At 39.4% G+C, this 15,188-nt stretch overlaps 1 protein-coding gene across 3 annotated transcripts in view; it reads right to left on the reverse strand.

Annotated features, from left to right (window-relative positions):
• Positions 1–685: 685 nt before the first annotated feature.
• UBA6 (ubiquitin like modifier activating enzyme 6) overlaps positions 686–15,188 on the reverse strand; it is a 35,726-nt gene continuing 21,223 nt past the window's right edge. For 2 of the 3 annotated variants that reach the window (XM_075421287.1, XM_075421288.1), the window contains exons 21-34: positions 14,824–14,929; positions 13,708–13,797; positions 13,517–13,597; positions 12,917–13,045; positions 11,939–11,990; positions 11,773–11,863; positions 10,816–10,885; positions 10,053–10,124; positions 8,782–8,899; positions 7,623–7,816; positions 6,852–6,979; positions 5,978–6,065; positions 5,493–5,587; positions 686–3,185 (exon numbers count right to left, since the gene is read on the reverse strand). In XM_075421287.1, coding sequence (XP_075277402.1) covers positions 3,050–3,185; positions 5,493–5,587; positions 5,978–6,065; positions 6,852–6,979; positions 7,623–7,816; positions 8,782–8,899; positions 10,053–10,124; positions 10,816–10,885; positions 11,773–11,863; positions 11,939–11,990; positions 12,917–13,045; positions 13,517–13,597; positions 13,708–13,797; positions 14,824–14,929 — 1,450 coding nt within the window. In that variant the 3' untranslated portion in view covers positions 686–3,049. The remainder of the gene's footprint in view (positions 3,186–5,492; positions 5,588–5,977; positions 6,066–6,851; positions 6,980–7,622; positions 7,817–8,781; positions 8,900–10,052; positions 10,125–10,815; positions 10,886–11,772; positions 11,864–11,938; positions 11,991–12,916; positions 13,046–13,516; positions 13,598–13,707; positions 13,798–14,823; positions 14,930–15,188) is intronic. The other variant, XM_075421289.1, reaches the window with a different exon arrangement.

Consider the following 15,188-nt stretch of genomic DNA (forward strand, 5'->3'; position numbering starts at 1 on the left):
CTACAGAGAACAGTTGAGCTGGGTGCTAAATGCCTCATGTTTTTGTTGCACAAATATTCCTGCAACTATTCAGAATGTGAGAAATTAAGGGAAAGCTAGTGTAAATATGAGCAAACTCTGTAAAAAAGCATTTGAGAGAGAGATCTTCAATACTTATTTAAAACTCCATCTCTGCAAGTCAACTGCTTTTTCAAGGAATAACACTTTGAAGCAAAGCTATTCGAAGTGTTCTAGTGGAATGACAGTTCTTCACTGCTGCAGGGAGACGGCTAGCTGTAGCTGCTCCATAGGAATAGAGCAGCAAACAGCCCTAGACACACACAAGCTTTCATTACAGTGAAAAAAACCTAAAAAACACCAAACAAAAGCAGTTCTCAGATTCCAGGTAGTGCTACAAGCCTCTGCGCACTTAGCACTGGTAGTGACAACGCTGGAGATCTGGAAGACCAGCTCCCCGAAATTCACTTACCCAGTTTGACTGAGCCCTGTTAATGTGATCGTGCTGAACACTTGTCAAGACTTTTGGTAAAAAACAGCAGCAGATTGAGAAATGGGCTGTATCAAACACAAATTCACACTGAATCAGCTCACTCCACTCTGCACAACTGTCAGTGTAAATACATTCACTCTCGATATCAGCAATTCAGAAAGTTTTAAAACATGAAAAACAATTTTAATGAGCCAATTCACATGCACAGTTCTTTCATATAAAGTCCTCTTTAGGTTATTACTTGTACCTAGATTAACTTATATCCAAAAAATTTTAAAGGTCTGCTAAGAAATATCTAGAGCCATTGCATATTTTCAGTTTTCCCACCAGCAACTGTTTAACTGAGCAGAACCCATCCCACAGATACATACAGTAAAAGCAGTATAGAGACACAGCCATGTCTGCAAATGATGTCCCCAGTCCCTGCCAACCTCGACCTTTTGGGAAAGGGTCTTACAAAGCTGTATGCATTGTCATTAATAAAAGCCATTCCATTAGGTGTATTTGAAAATTTACTTGAAACCTGTCCCTGAGGACCGTCAGATGGCATTCTAGCACAGTACTGAGACTTCACTAGTTTTATATGCTGCTTACTTCGAAAGCATAAGCATGATGTTAACACTACACTAAGGTGCCAGAGTGTACTTACTCAATTTCATTTGTTTCCCAGTCTTCAACTGAGAGATGACAGTGCTTTCGACTTGACCTAAACCTTTAAGTGATCCTTAGCACTAATTAGTCATTTCAGTTAAGAGTTCAGATTCTAATACTGCTACAGTGAAATACATTTTAGCTGTTACTTAGAAGTGGAAACTTACTCTCTGCTTGTGCCCTCTCTGCATTGTAAATGTAGTCATCTTTGCTCCTGCTTCAAAAAGTTTCTCCAAAAGAAGTTCTTAAAAAGAAGTGAAATAAGTTCTTAAAAAAAATGAAATAAATTAGGTAGTTTAAAAAGTATTATTAATCTAGAAAATTATATCTATAAACTGGACTGACTGTAAAACTATATACACCTTCCAGAAGATACCCCGCACGTAAGACTAAATCCTAAATATTGGAATAATTGCGTTGATTCCAGCTATTCAGTTTCATGTAGCTTGGTGCTGAAGTTCCCAGCCAAATAGCTGTTATTCCTGACTACAACTAAGAATGGAAAAAATGAGAAGTAAAATTCCTGACCAATAATGTCCATTAAATGTGAAGATTTCCCTAAAGCTTAATAAATTGTAATCAAGGATAAATGGCTAAGTAGTCAATAGCTTTTGCAACAGCTGCAGGAGATCATGTGCAATCACAATCTCTAAAGCTTAAACACATTAAAAGGTTTTCCAGTTCATAGGCTTTTATTTTAACCTCACTTCACTCTATCATCATTGGGAGAAAAAAAGAACTACCAGCTCAACTATCCAATGTTTAAATGATAGAGAAAATAAGGTGGTGTCACAGATGTTTCTGTAACGCACCTCTGCCTCACCACAGCAGAAAAGCTAGTCCCTAATTATTTCCGATTAAGCAGATTTATATGAAGATATCCTAGTAACTGACTGATTATGATAAGAACCTCAGCATTCAGTGCAACTCAGACTCATGGTGTGCACAGGTGTACAGCATAACTAGTCTCTAAAACGAGCCGCGGAGGAAAGAGTGTTTGCCATGACAAACGTCCAGAGCCATTTGCCTTCTCCTCCTTTCAAAGTCATCATTTGCTACAGTGTTTTTAATTTGGTGAGGGCAGAAAGGCTCAACCACACCAAATGTTTTCTCTTTCTTGAAGACGAAGTTTTATTGTTGAAAGTATTAACTCAGCTCTTCAACAGCTTTCCACTTTCCCCATACTGAAGTATTCCCCAAAGAACAGTCCTAGTGCAGCTAATCAGCAACTCCAGCTCTCTTGACTTCAGGGGAACTGTGACAATTTACACCTATTCAAGAGCTGCCTCCCTATGTTTCCATGTTGAGACTGACGTAAGATAGCTGCTCTGACAGACAGCATCGCTAACTGTTTGGAAGAGAGCACCAACAACACAATAAAGCAGTTCACCTGCTTTTAAGTGGGAGTTGAAACCTTTTGGATGGATTAAATCTCATGTGCAGATGGCAAGAATGAAATTCTTGTTTGAGAATTAATTAATATATGCAATGGATTTCAGATGTTCTTAGAACACCTGGAGTTCTAAAATGGCAGTTTCCCCATTTGTTGCACTCTTCTCTAAGCAGCACCTAATTTGCACATGGGGACCATTTGTTAGGTTCAGCATTCTTCTTCCTTTCTTCAGCTCCCCACAAATTAATACAAATCTTGTCCTTAAGGTAAGGACTGTACTGGACATTCCACCTCATGCAGTGACCAATCCTGCTTTGAGCAAACAGGTTTGAAGAAAACAGAAGCAGATGAAACACAAATCCAGTACGTCTTCAGTGCAAAGCCACTGATTTTCACCATTTGTTTTAATTAAGGCTTCACCAAAAAAAAAATATCTAGTACCATCTTTAATAGCTGAAAATTAGCACAATCCTTTCAGAACAAATGGTCCAGGAGTGACTTTTGTGTCTCTACCATCAATTGTCTTCCTGAACAAAGTAGTATCTCACTGGTGGCCCTGGCAAGTCTTCCTCCCCATCAGTCTCTGGAGCAAACGATACTGTCAAATCCACATACTTCTTATCAGCTGATGGTTTCACAAGCTTTTGCATCCTAGAAGGAAACGAAGAACAGCTTGTTAACACAGGAGGAGGAGGACTGGCAGTTGGAATTCAGGGCCAGACTAGGATGAATTTCACTGCCAACAATGAAGCCCAACATACTAGAAACCAGATTAAAATGGAGAATAAGCTGCCTTTTAATTCTGATACACAAGCTGTTCCTCCACCTGAGGTATAGCGAAAGGTATTCCATTTTCTTCATAGACTTAGCCCATTAGTGAGCTATTACATTGTTCACTAACGAGTTCTTGCTACAAAACAGAAGTGAAAATGGCCAGTTTCATATCGGATTCCTTACCCACATGATTTCTCTTTTGCGTTCTACTGAGGCACAAGGGAAATTTAGCTTTCTGTGCAAGATTTTGGTCAATGAGGAGGAGCAAGTTCTCGGTCCACCAATAATGGCTGATTGTAATACATTATTAGGGAGAACCACTCCAGTGCAGACACTAGATACACAGTTCTGATGGAAAGTAATTCCACTGGAGTGAAGACTTGCTAAGTCCTTGAATTTCAAAGGCGAATAGCAATGAGGGGGGAAAACCACCCAAGATCTGAGACTTCTTCCTTCATGACCACAATGTGAGTTTTAAACTAGGTAAGGATGTTATGTCTCAGTGCAACTTCCTCCCTTTGCTCTCCGCATTCTCAAAAGCTACAGCTATCGCTTGGGAGTTGCACAATAAAACACTGAAGTAGCAGGTCAATCAACCTCACTTTCATTACATTTTTGGACGTCTCAAAATTATTTCCTTGCCAACTCGGAGCACTTGTTCATGAGGCCAGCTCGAATGCTAGGAGGCTGGGGGAATACAGTCACTCATTTCTATTCCTTACAGGTCACTTGAAGGATTTGCCTTCTGGCTATGCTTTAGCACGCAGGTCAGAAAACTGCTTTCCCCAAAGTATTTGTTCTCTTGCAAGAACACAAAGCATTAGCCTCTTCTCAGCAGAGACGTTGAGGTCATATCCATTTGCATGAGGAAGAAGCCCCAAGCTACAGAGCAAGGCAGACAACTGTGTCTCTAAAACTTGCTTTTAAGGAGTATGGTACCAGTCAATGCTGCAATTCTGAAATGAAGACAGTCTTGCAATGCTTGTCATATTACAGTGACAGAAAGATTTTAAACACCTTAAGAAAAACCAAACACACAAGCAAGATTATAGTTTGCTGTTGAAATCTCTTTCAAAGCTTTTTGGACTGTTTGTAACAGAACCCCAAGTTGCTGTAACTACATGGAAAGCTTGAACCAAGTCTCAGGGTAATAAGAAAGCCTGACATTCACAAGAACGCAGCACCACACCACGCCTTTGACTTCATTACACACCTCACTCATTCAAAATGATTTATACAGCTGTAGGAGAAGGAATACAAACAACTTACTTTGAGATAGGCTGTAAATTCACATCTTATTATGCCAGGCGCTCTAACGGCAGTACCAGCTTAGAGGCTCTTCTCTCCCTGGAAGTCTGAAGTAGCTTGCCCATAACACATACTACTTTGCCTGATGTTACCTACTGGCAAACCTTTGAAACAGTACTGATCCATGCATCTACTTCTCTAGCAAAGTCTGTGAGCACTGACCAGCACACACATCACAGGAGCTGAGAGGAACAGACTTTGAGCTAAAGAAGTTCAGCCAACATATAACATAGAACTAAACCTGGGTGAGATCTGGCTGTTACTTTGCAAAGGCCTATCAGTCAAAAACCAATGCCCTGCCCTCACACTCTCCCTTCCAGTTTGTTAAACCCCATTTTTCTGTCAGAACGGCACTACAAAGCCTTGTGAATGTCTTCGCTTTTCAAAGGGCTAGAATGAGCTAGAATCTCAAGGAATTACTATGAACTGAACAGACTTCCAGAAATCTCAATCTGCAACCAATACATTAACTCCTTCCTGAATAAGTGTTCGCATTCTTTCAGAGCTAAGTTGCTAAATATCACCACTAATTTTAAGCCAGTTTAAAAAGGTCTGATCAGTCATCTTCTGCTTGAAGCAACGTACATTCTTTCCCCAAAAAACTGTCAAACTTCTTTGGGTTTCTCATTCTGGCATTCATCAGTTAGAGTAGCATTTTGCAAGTCTCCTGCTCTCACCATAGAAGTTAATGCACTTTCCCTTTCTTCTTTTTTTTCCAAAAGGAAGAAATTATCTTTTTTCTTTCCCAAATATTAATGACTAGCAACCACTTTGAGAGAAAACATTGCTGTCAGACACACATCCTTATGATACAACCAATGAACAAGATTTGTATGTGCACTCACATCCTTTGATCCATTTTCTGGTTATACTTACGTCAGCTTTAATCTTTTAATATGACCTGGCATCACAGGAACATACAGCATTTTGACTCCCTGTACAACCATAGTTGGTTCAATTCCATATTTCTCCTGGAATTCAAAAATTAAAACTTATTAAAGGACTAGGACAGCTGCATAAGCCAGCAGATACTACTGCTGCTAATACTACAACTAATTATTGAAAACCATAGGATTCCAACCAGAACACTTACTAATGCATGGACGCTGACAGGAGTTTTATTAAAATACATTTGAGCCAATCGAATTAACAAAGAATTTGAAAATAGGCTTGGACGTGTTTACTAAGAGACATTCCCGTTGACATAAATTCTTTCTAGAATGACTCTGGTTTGAACAATAACTTGATAAAATAAAAAAACCCCCAACAAACCAAACAATAAAACCACCCAAATCAACAACCCAAAACAAGAAAACCCTTTCCTCTCATCTTGTATTAACTCAGTACAATAGATAACTTACTCTGACAGCATTTATGAAGTCCAAGAGAGTAAAATCCTCTTTCCCATAAATTGTCCACCTGTCCCAGATTGTAAATGATATCCCATTTCTGTTTTAAAAAGAGAAAGGCTGTTTGTTACTTTAGCAAGTGAACTCAGGCACTTCCTTTAAACATGTACTAAAGAACTGCTATCTCTCCTAGCGACTTGCTGGTTTATCTTGAGCAAAAATCTCTTCCCTCTCTGTTGTTATTTCTCCAGCCCTTTGACCTGGCTAAGCACAAGACACAGTAGGAACTCCCGAGTAAACACAGTACCTGGCAATGAACTTACAGAGTTTTCAGACCTACTGAAAAACAGCTCCTGTATTGACTAAGATGCAGAAACGTGTCCCGTCTGTGCAGACAGGATGTTTATTAATAACCATGACAGGCACCTAACTCATCTAGATTTTTAAAGCCCCACTAGCAACAGCTTCCACTGAAAATAAAACTAAGCCCTTAAAACCACTGTTTTTAAATTAGCACAGAAGAGTATGTGCTGCATTTTCCAAACAGGAAGTTCTTGAGCAATGCATTATGGGACACCCTTGGTGGTACTAAAAATATCACTTACACCTTTAGCAGTACATAGTAAATGCGTAATAGAGTTTGATAGCGTGCTCTGATTCATGATCTTCCAAGTTTAAATAACAAAAAAAAAAAGACCTTAAATATCTATTATGTTTAATGGGAGTAAGACCATGAACTGTGCTTCCATCATAGTCCTGCTATGCGAGTACATAAGGACTTAATCTGGTTATCTGGATTTAATAACTGTACAAACTTCGTACTTGTTGTAATGGGTCACCAAGTTCTAAGCATCAATTACCAGGTTTCTGCCATTGTCCTTCCTACCTGATTTCCGTTCTTCTTACTTCAGCAGTTTCTGTAAAGACCATTATAGGAATGGCTAGGTTCAGAAAACAGTTCTTGTATGCATCAGCTGGGTAGCCACCCACAACTTTGATGAGTTCCAGTGCAACCTGCAGTAAATGAGAATCCCATACTTCCGTGAGACCAAACGCAGGCTTTAGGTACTGTGTTATCAATACTGGTTTAGTTAAGAGGGCAGCAGCTACAGAGTAAGTGGTTAATGAGATCAGCTTTTGTCCAACCAGCAGAGTAAACCACATCTGGAGATACAACCAAGTATGCTACAGAAATCAATTCTGTTGCTTCTAATGGATATATTTAAAATGTTCAAAAGTGTTCCTAATGTAGGACTCTTCCACAACTATTTAATTCAAGACACCTCCACAAAGCATGCAGTTCTGTTGAGTTGCATGGATGTGAACTACTACAGAACAGATCCTTTCCACTCTTGGCAGTGGCACTCTGATGGAAGCTCATATTAATTGCAGAAAACAACAAAAATGCTGATCTCCAACTCCGCTTTCTGGTCAGCAAATCAGAAATAAAAGCACCAAAGGCTTACCACATCTAGAACCCAGAGAGTCCTTTTGTACTGGTACATAAGAAAAAAAGATTATTGGGCTTGAAATAAACATTTTCTTTAATGCGGTTCTGTCAGGGTAGTGTTAATCAATATCCAGACAACAGTGGTTTTAGGCAAGGAACAGTAGACAAAGAAATATGCATTTTAAGCCTTTTAAAAAGCATACTCACTAGCCCCGATACTGCAGCTGTAGCTGTTGCAATTGCAGGAATTATCTTTCCAGCAATGCGCTTTGTTTTGAACCGATCTGCTGGTTCGATGTTGTACATCTTGGCTCGCAAGTTTGATGCTGCTGTTATGAAATCTATATGCCCATTACTATCGTCATCTTTTTCAAAAGAGATGGGCTTCATTTGCAAGTCATCTGCTCATGAAAAATAAAAAAGAGCAAAAATCATTATTAGAAAACTGAAGATGTTCTAGACATAAGTTATAGGGAAGTAGAACCTTAACAAATTAAAAATTTCACATTCTGGAGCTTGGTGCCTTACTTATAACCTGCGTTCCCATGCTAGAAGAAGAAATGCCCCCATCAATACCAGTCGTTAAAAGCAAGTAATGAAAGAAATATCAGCAGAGCTCCGTAATTTTATTTTGCTTGCAACACCAGGAATAGATTTTGGACAGTCCTATGGATGTTTCTTATACACCCCACCTCAGTAGAGCTCCATCCTGTGTGAATTCCCTCTATAAGCTTTGTCTGTCTGTAAGCATTTCACTATGGACTCAGTAGCACAGGAGACGGAGGTTCAGGTTGACACTCCACGGATGGGTTAGAGCTAAGCTAATCTTCTTCCCCTGTGGTCATGGACTAAAAATGCATGCATGTAATTGTTGCCCAATGACCTCTTCATGTGGCCAGGCACAAGAACAGGATTCAAGCATCCTCATTTCAACATATCTAGAAGATGGTGAAGAAGAGTCTAACAGCCTTCACAATTTAGGATAATTTCAGATTGATGCCTGTCAGTAGTAACTCTCAGCCTCCTCATACCAGAATCACTTTCAGTCCATCTGGGATCTAGCCAGCACCCTTTCCCTCCCTAGAGTTCAATTCCCTGCTGCCTGCTCGCTGTCATCAAGGTTGTACTTATATGCAAGTATAACAGAGAACCCTAAAACTTGCAGGAATCTCAGAAATACAGAAGCATAGGGTAATGTCAAGCAATACGGTCAGTTATCGGCATGGCACTTCAGAAAGCTTTAGATACCAGCTATCTGCTTCTTGCAGAATTACAGAACTGCTTTATCCAAAGACTTGAACGTCCTGCTACTGGCAGTGCAATTGCAAGATGTTACTAGGCTATAAAGCTAGTTTGCACTACTCACTTTCCAGAGCTTCATTGGATAGTATAGACTTCTCCAGCTGGAAAATAGCATTTCTTTCATCCTCACTGCTGACTGGAATATGATCTGGTTTTCTTGCAGTTTCATCAGTCTGTACAACCTGCAAGTGTGTGCAGTGCTTGAGTAATAAAATACACGAAATTTGTACAGCGCAAGTGTGAAGCGTACTAGATTTCCTGGCTTCCCTGCAGTCTTTCCTCCCCAGTTCAAGAGAGACATAGACTTGCTGGAGCAAGTCCAGCCAAGGGCCACAAAGATCATTAAAGAACTGGAGCATCTCTTACACAAGGAGAAGCTGAGAGAGCTGGGACAGTTCAGCCTGGAGAAGAGAAGGCTCTGTGGGATCTTATTAGCGTGTATAATTATCTGATGCAGGGGGAAAGTACAGAAGACAGAGCCAGACACTTTTCACTGGTGCCCAGTGACAGGACAAGGGGGTACAGGCACAAATTGAAGTGCATAAAATTGCATGAGAAACATAAGGAAATATTTTAAAGAACAAAAAAAACACCCAACAAAAACTGTGAGGATGTTTGAACACTGGCACAGGCAGCAGAGAGAGGCTGTGGAGTCTCCAACCCCAGAGATTCAAAACCCAATGGGACGCAGTCCTTGATGGCCTGCTCTAGCTGCCCCTGCTTCAGCAAGGGAATTGGACCAGGCGATCTCCGGAGGTCCCTTCCAACCTCATTCATTGTGTGATTTCAAGTCAAAATATCGGTCTTGTCTCATAAGGCAAGCATTCATGAGACAAGTGTTAACAGTGGGCAGGAAAAATATGAAAACACCCTGGAATATTTGCTAATTTTAAATGATGATAAATGCTAATCACTGCACAATAATGCTTAAACTGTTTTGAAGTTAACACTTCAAAAATAAACATAAAAGTAATGATGCTTCCTTCATATTACCTAGGAAAAAGTAAGAAATTGACACTAGTCTTGGATTGCTTTGAAGTTGTTTATGAGTAAATTTTACTATTTAGATAAGCCTGCAGACTTACACTCATGCTTGGAAAACAATGCTACAACAAATCAATTGCAAAAGGCAAAAAATCCCCACATCCTGCATTTAGCACCTGGTACATAGATATCTTAGCTATATCAAGTTGAAGTAGTCCCGTATGCCACACTCGTTTCCCCAAAACACATTTTAATTTGTGTTTATTTCTCATCAACATCAGTGCAAGAAGTAGTTGGCGATGTGAGACACTGCTTGTGGATTTATTTTTTTTCTTTAAATATCACACTTACTTTGTTTGAAGGTCTGAACTCTGGTACCTTCACAGCTGAAATAATCTTCAAAATAGTTTCCTCTGACAAATCCTGTTATGGTTTTGAAGAAAAATGATTTAAATTCACATCAACTCAAAAAGGCCTCCACAAAAAGACTGTACATCCAGTAGCATTTCAAAGAATACCAAAGCCAAAAAATCCCACAAATAGTCAATGATGTTTCAGTGAAACATCATCACTGAAAGACCAAGCAACATTTCAGTTGCCACAGTGAACCAGAGTGGTGTGAAGGGCCTAGCACTTCAAAAATGAACAGAACTGAAATGTTAACATGACTTACAGGAAAAATGAATTAGAAAAGAAAAAGGGTAACAACAAAAACAAAGGATAAGCAACACAGAGGCTGTGAGTAGCAAAAAGTAAAACTCCCAGACCACAGCTAAATCACTTGATGAAAAAAATGCCTTAAAGAGATCTCGTTTCTGTTTAATTATTATATTGCACAGGAAATAGGTCCATCAAAATAAGAATTCCTGAGTTCAGTGCTTACTGAAAATACCCAATACACTACTTAGTTCTTCTCCAGGTTAGGGATTAAAAAAAAAAAAAAAAAAAAAACAACTAAATATAAGCAGTTGCTGAACAGCCAGTGCTGAAGGATAGACTACTTTAAGAATCACTTTAATCAGTTGCTGGAAAGAATTGGCAACTGGACATCAGGCCAAAACTGAACATGTACATCCAAGTTATGCGATGGGAACACTGTTGCAGTATGGATTACCTTTTCTGTGAAAGGAACACAGTACACTGTTGCGAACAGTTTTGCTGCGCTCACAATGAAACTGTAGTGCCTGAAGAAAAGAGGAAGATAATTATTTTTGTTTGGTTGTTTTTTTTATTTGAGTTGCCCAAAGGTTTGCAATCATATTGAACAAGGTCTTGAAAACACACAGAGAAACAGAAATTCCACCCTTCAGTGCACACAGTCCAAAACAGATGACAGATTTTGAGGGACTCAGAAGTCATCCCCAAAATTAAGCAAACTTTGATGAGTGAAGAGTTATTTAATAAAAACCATATTTCCATAACCTCTGCAGTCAAGAAAACAACTACAAATGCTCACATGACATCAGTATGATAATAAAAAGCTTAACCTCAGAAATAGTTTGATATTTGGCATGATCTCAGTTTTCACCCAAACTAAAAAGGGCGATCCAGACAGTATTTCAATGTAGGTGTAGATATGCAGCGGATAAAGGCTTTACAATCCTTCAACCACATCAACTTTTAAAATTATCTGTAATAGCCAAGCCATCTAGATCAGACCCAAATTGTGATGAAGAAGAAAAAGGGTCCCTCCACCAGGTCATTTTAGGTAGCCAATTTAACTTGGCACATCCTGTGTTTCACAATGGGGGCCGGAGGGTATGACAGCAACAACTCAGTAATTCCGTAGTCACACAATAAATGAAATGGATTGTTCTAAGCCACCTCACATTAGACATCGTCAGAACTTCCCACAGCACCCTCCAATCCCATGCCAGTGAAAGTTAGATTACCTGCAGTGGAAGTATGATACAGCTCACCAAATCTGCCACAGCGTAAGACGATGCACTAGTAGTACCTATCAAGTACCAGTCCAACCACTAGTGCTATAAAGCCACTGCCTTGCACTTTCTGCTGTAGGGCGAGTTTTATAGGATGATATAAAACACCTCAGTAGCAGTATCATACTTACAAAGGATCATTCAATTCAAACTTCACTGGGAAAGGTGGCCTCTTTGGTGACTGCCAGAACAAACCTGGTAAGACAGGCATCAGATGAAATCCTAAGGAATCAGGAAAAGCAACGCATGATGTATGCCATGAATTCACAGCAGGCACAAAGGGGCACTTGTACTTACTTCCGTCTTTTAATCGTGTATCAAGGGGAAATGAATGGAGGAGCTGAAGAGCCTAGAGGAAAACCCAGAGCAGCTTTAGTAATTTGTCATATACAGACTGACACAACCACACTAAATCAAGCCTTCTTTTTACTAATGATGTGAAATCTTGACACAGCTTTTAAGACACTCCAAGACGTAGCTGAAGTAATTTAAAGAGTTAAGAAAATCTAAGATGCCCATGTCAAGACAGAGAGCTTAGAGAGCTGTACTACAAGACAGACTTCCCCATTCATTCACAGGACAAAGAGGACAATGTCACCTCATCTGTACACAGTCCAAGCAAGACACTTAATCCAAAAAGCACAGCGTTCCCCCCACCCCGTTGTCCCTTTAGGATTCTTGCATACCGATTCACAACTGGGAATGCAATGTTTTCTCACTGTGACAACTACCACCAGGGCTTTCATACGCACAGATACACATTATGTTTATTAATATACAACATCATGATCACACCTTTCCTACAAAATCACACACACATACTTTAAGTAACACTATGGACCAGATTCTCAGAATGACTGACACTTATTTCAGCCAACCTTTCTGTGATATCTTTGAGAAAATCAGGGATATGAAGATGAGTTCAGTGACAAAAGTTTAGTGGAGGAAACAAAAAGCCACTGTCCTCTAGTAAAAGACATCCAATAATCCTGCTGCTCTGGAAAAACACAGTATGTAGTCAGCTGGAAAAATGCCAAGAAAACTGCACGGAGACTACTGAACAGAGCCACTAGGAGTAAGTTAATAAATCAGACTTAAAAGCTCTACAGCAGAAAGAGGAAGGGATGCAGCATTTTTAAGTTTCAAGTACAGTTCATTATTTACGAAGAAGAGATGGAAGCGAGTGCAAAGACTTGGACACCTAGTTATTAGGGCTACCAAGATTTCTAAAATCCTCATCAGTCTAGAGCCACCTCATTTCCAGGCCATACCTACCTTATGGCTAAAATACTTCTCAAATTTTACTCTTGCTAGTTCCACACACTGTGTCCAACTTCGGGGTCTTCTACTGAGCGTTTTAATAACATGAAAGCAGCCTTCTAAGCTCTCCCCTGATTTTATTCTCTAGATAGGGAAGGAAATATGAAAACAGTAAAACAGTCAAGATTATTGCCAATCCAGTCAAGCAGTAAATATGTTTTTAGTAAGTTTTAGGCAAAAGGAAACAGATGGTCACTTTGTGAATTATTATCCTTCATCCAATTTTCTCCATCAGGTTTTTCCCCAGGTGCTGTGACCTACTTTATTTATTTCCACCCAGCCCTATAGACCATAGGCCATTACAGACTCACAAGAAAAGACAGTAAGCAATTGAGTCTAATTTAACTAAGCCTTCCCTTCATTTTTCCCAGCTAGTTGCACATCAGTGTGACATCTGCTATACACTTGCTAGCAGTGCCTCAGTATTTCAAATAAGTCTTCAGGTTTCCTGAATAAAGTCAGAAAATAACCCAAATTTCACTGAACTTAAATAGAAATAAAATCCATAAAGCATTAGTTTTAACTCTGTATTTTACCCTGGCATCATTCCCCTACCTGTAGAACTTCTTCTGCGGATGGATAGGTTTGCCAGAATTTGTTAAACAATGAAGGCTTGTGAGAAAATGAACTTTCAAACTAGAAAATAAAAAGAACAAATATGGCATTTTGCAAGAAGTATGTAAGATCCCCCACCTTTTCAAATACACATTAAGTTATGCTAAACACCAGCAAGCTTATTCCCTTACCTTATCTCTTGCCCACTGTATCGTATGCTCAATGGCAGCTGGGAAAGACTTCAAGGTGCAAAAAGGTATTTCTTCTTCTGGTGGATCCCGCTGTAATTAAGGAGAGTTGCATTTAAATTTAGGCTTATTAAAGTTTATTGCTAATAATAACACCAAGAATTTCTAGACTATATAAGTTTAAAACTCCACTGTTATAAAATGCAAGGTGCCTTATTTACGTTTAGAACAAAATTTGTTTTATGAACACTAACATATCCCTTCCTGTTTATGGAGAATAATCTAAACTCAACACTGGAAAGCAAAACCTAACTCTAAAACACAAACAGAAGAAATTGCCAGCCAGCTTTTCCAAGATGCGCAGTTTGCATTCACATGCACTCTCAACATGAAATACACCCTTTCACTTAAAGCCAGAAAGAATTCTTTCTTTATGGACCCTAGCAAGACCGTTAGGATGCTCAAAATCCTGTCTCTGTGTCCACATGGCACCATTTCATCATGTTCTCAACCACTGAATTTCTATCTTGTAAAGGCAGTTTCACAAGCACTTAAACAGAGGAACACTGCAAGAGTCTGAAGGTTCATTTCCCCCTTCCCCATTCAAACAGAACAGTTGTGTATGCTTGTAGAAACTGGCAGACTAATTCCTACTCCAGAGGCTTGTGTTTCTCCTGCCTGCCTGTGGAGGTGATAGTCACCAAGAACAGAATGAGCAGGAAGAAAGCAGTTCTAAGAAAGAAACCCACAAGTACAAAACCAGTTTGCAGTGTCCTTGCAGGAATAGATTCTTACTTAGAAGTGAGTTTTCAAGGGGGAAAAAATAAGTCAGTCCCTTGGAAACGCTTCAGAATGAGGGCTTTCTCCAAAGCTTGCGTTTCATGGTTCATATAGCAGTTGCTTTTAATTATTGGTCTAGGTGTGATCATCAGCTAGGTAGCAGACATATCTCCAGTCTGCTCAAATTATATTTTCTGTGAGCTTTTCATCAGAAACCAAGGAACTCATGATCTCCTAATAGTACTGATCCTCAGCAACTCAAATAGATACACAAACGATTAAAGAATTGGAGGGCATTAAGGGACTACCTACGGAGGGTGACAGTCTGAAAACACTTACGTGACTATTATAGGACTCTGTTAGATGGGGCACAATAACTTCCGTGTGTCCTTTCGTTCCCATAGTTCCAGAGTCTATAAGAGGACGCAGGTTTGCTACACAACGACTGACATGGAAAGACACAGACTATCAGAACACAGCACAATCACTGCACTCTTGCCTTGCAGACGTTACCGGAGTGTAATCAGAATTGACTCTAGGCACTTTTGAAAGAGTGGAAAGCTTACACCAAACTTGGGAAAAGAAAAGATTAAATAAGAGCCATTTCAGGTTAGATCAGGATACAATAAACCTGATCCTACCTGGATTAGGAGCATTAGTAATTATTTTTAAATGTAAACATCCCTACTTATAAATTTAAATAC

The sequence above is a fragment of the Opisthocomus hoazin genome, chromosome 5, assembly GCF_030867145.1.
Source record: "Opisthocomus hoazin isolate bOpiHoa1 chromosome 5, bOpiHoa1.hap1, whole genome shotgun sequence".
NCBI lineage: Eukaryota > Metazoa > Chordata > Aves > Opisthocomiformes > Opisthocomidae > Opisthocomus > Opisthocomus hoazin.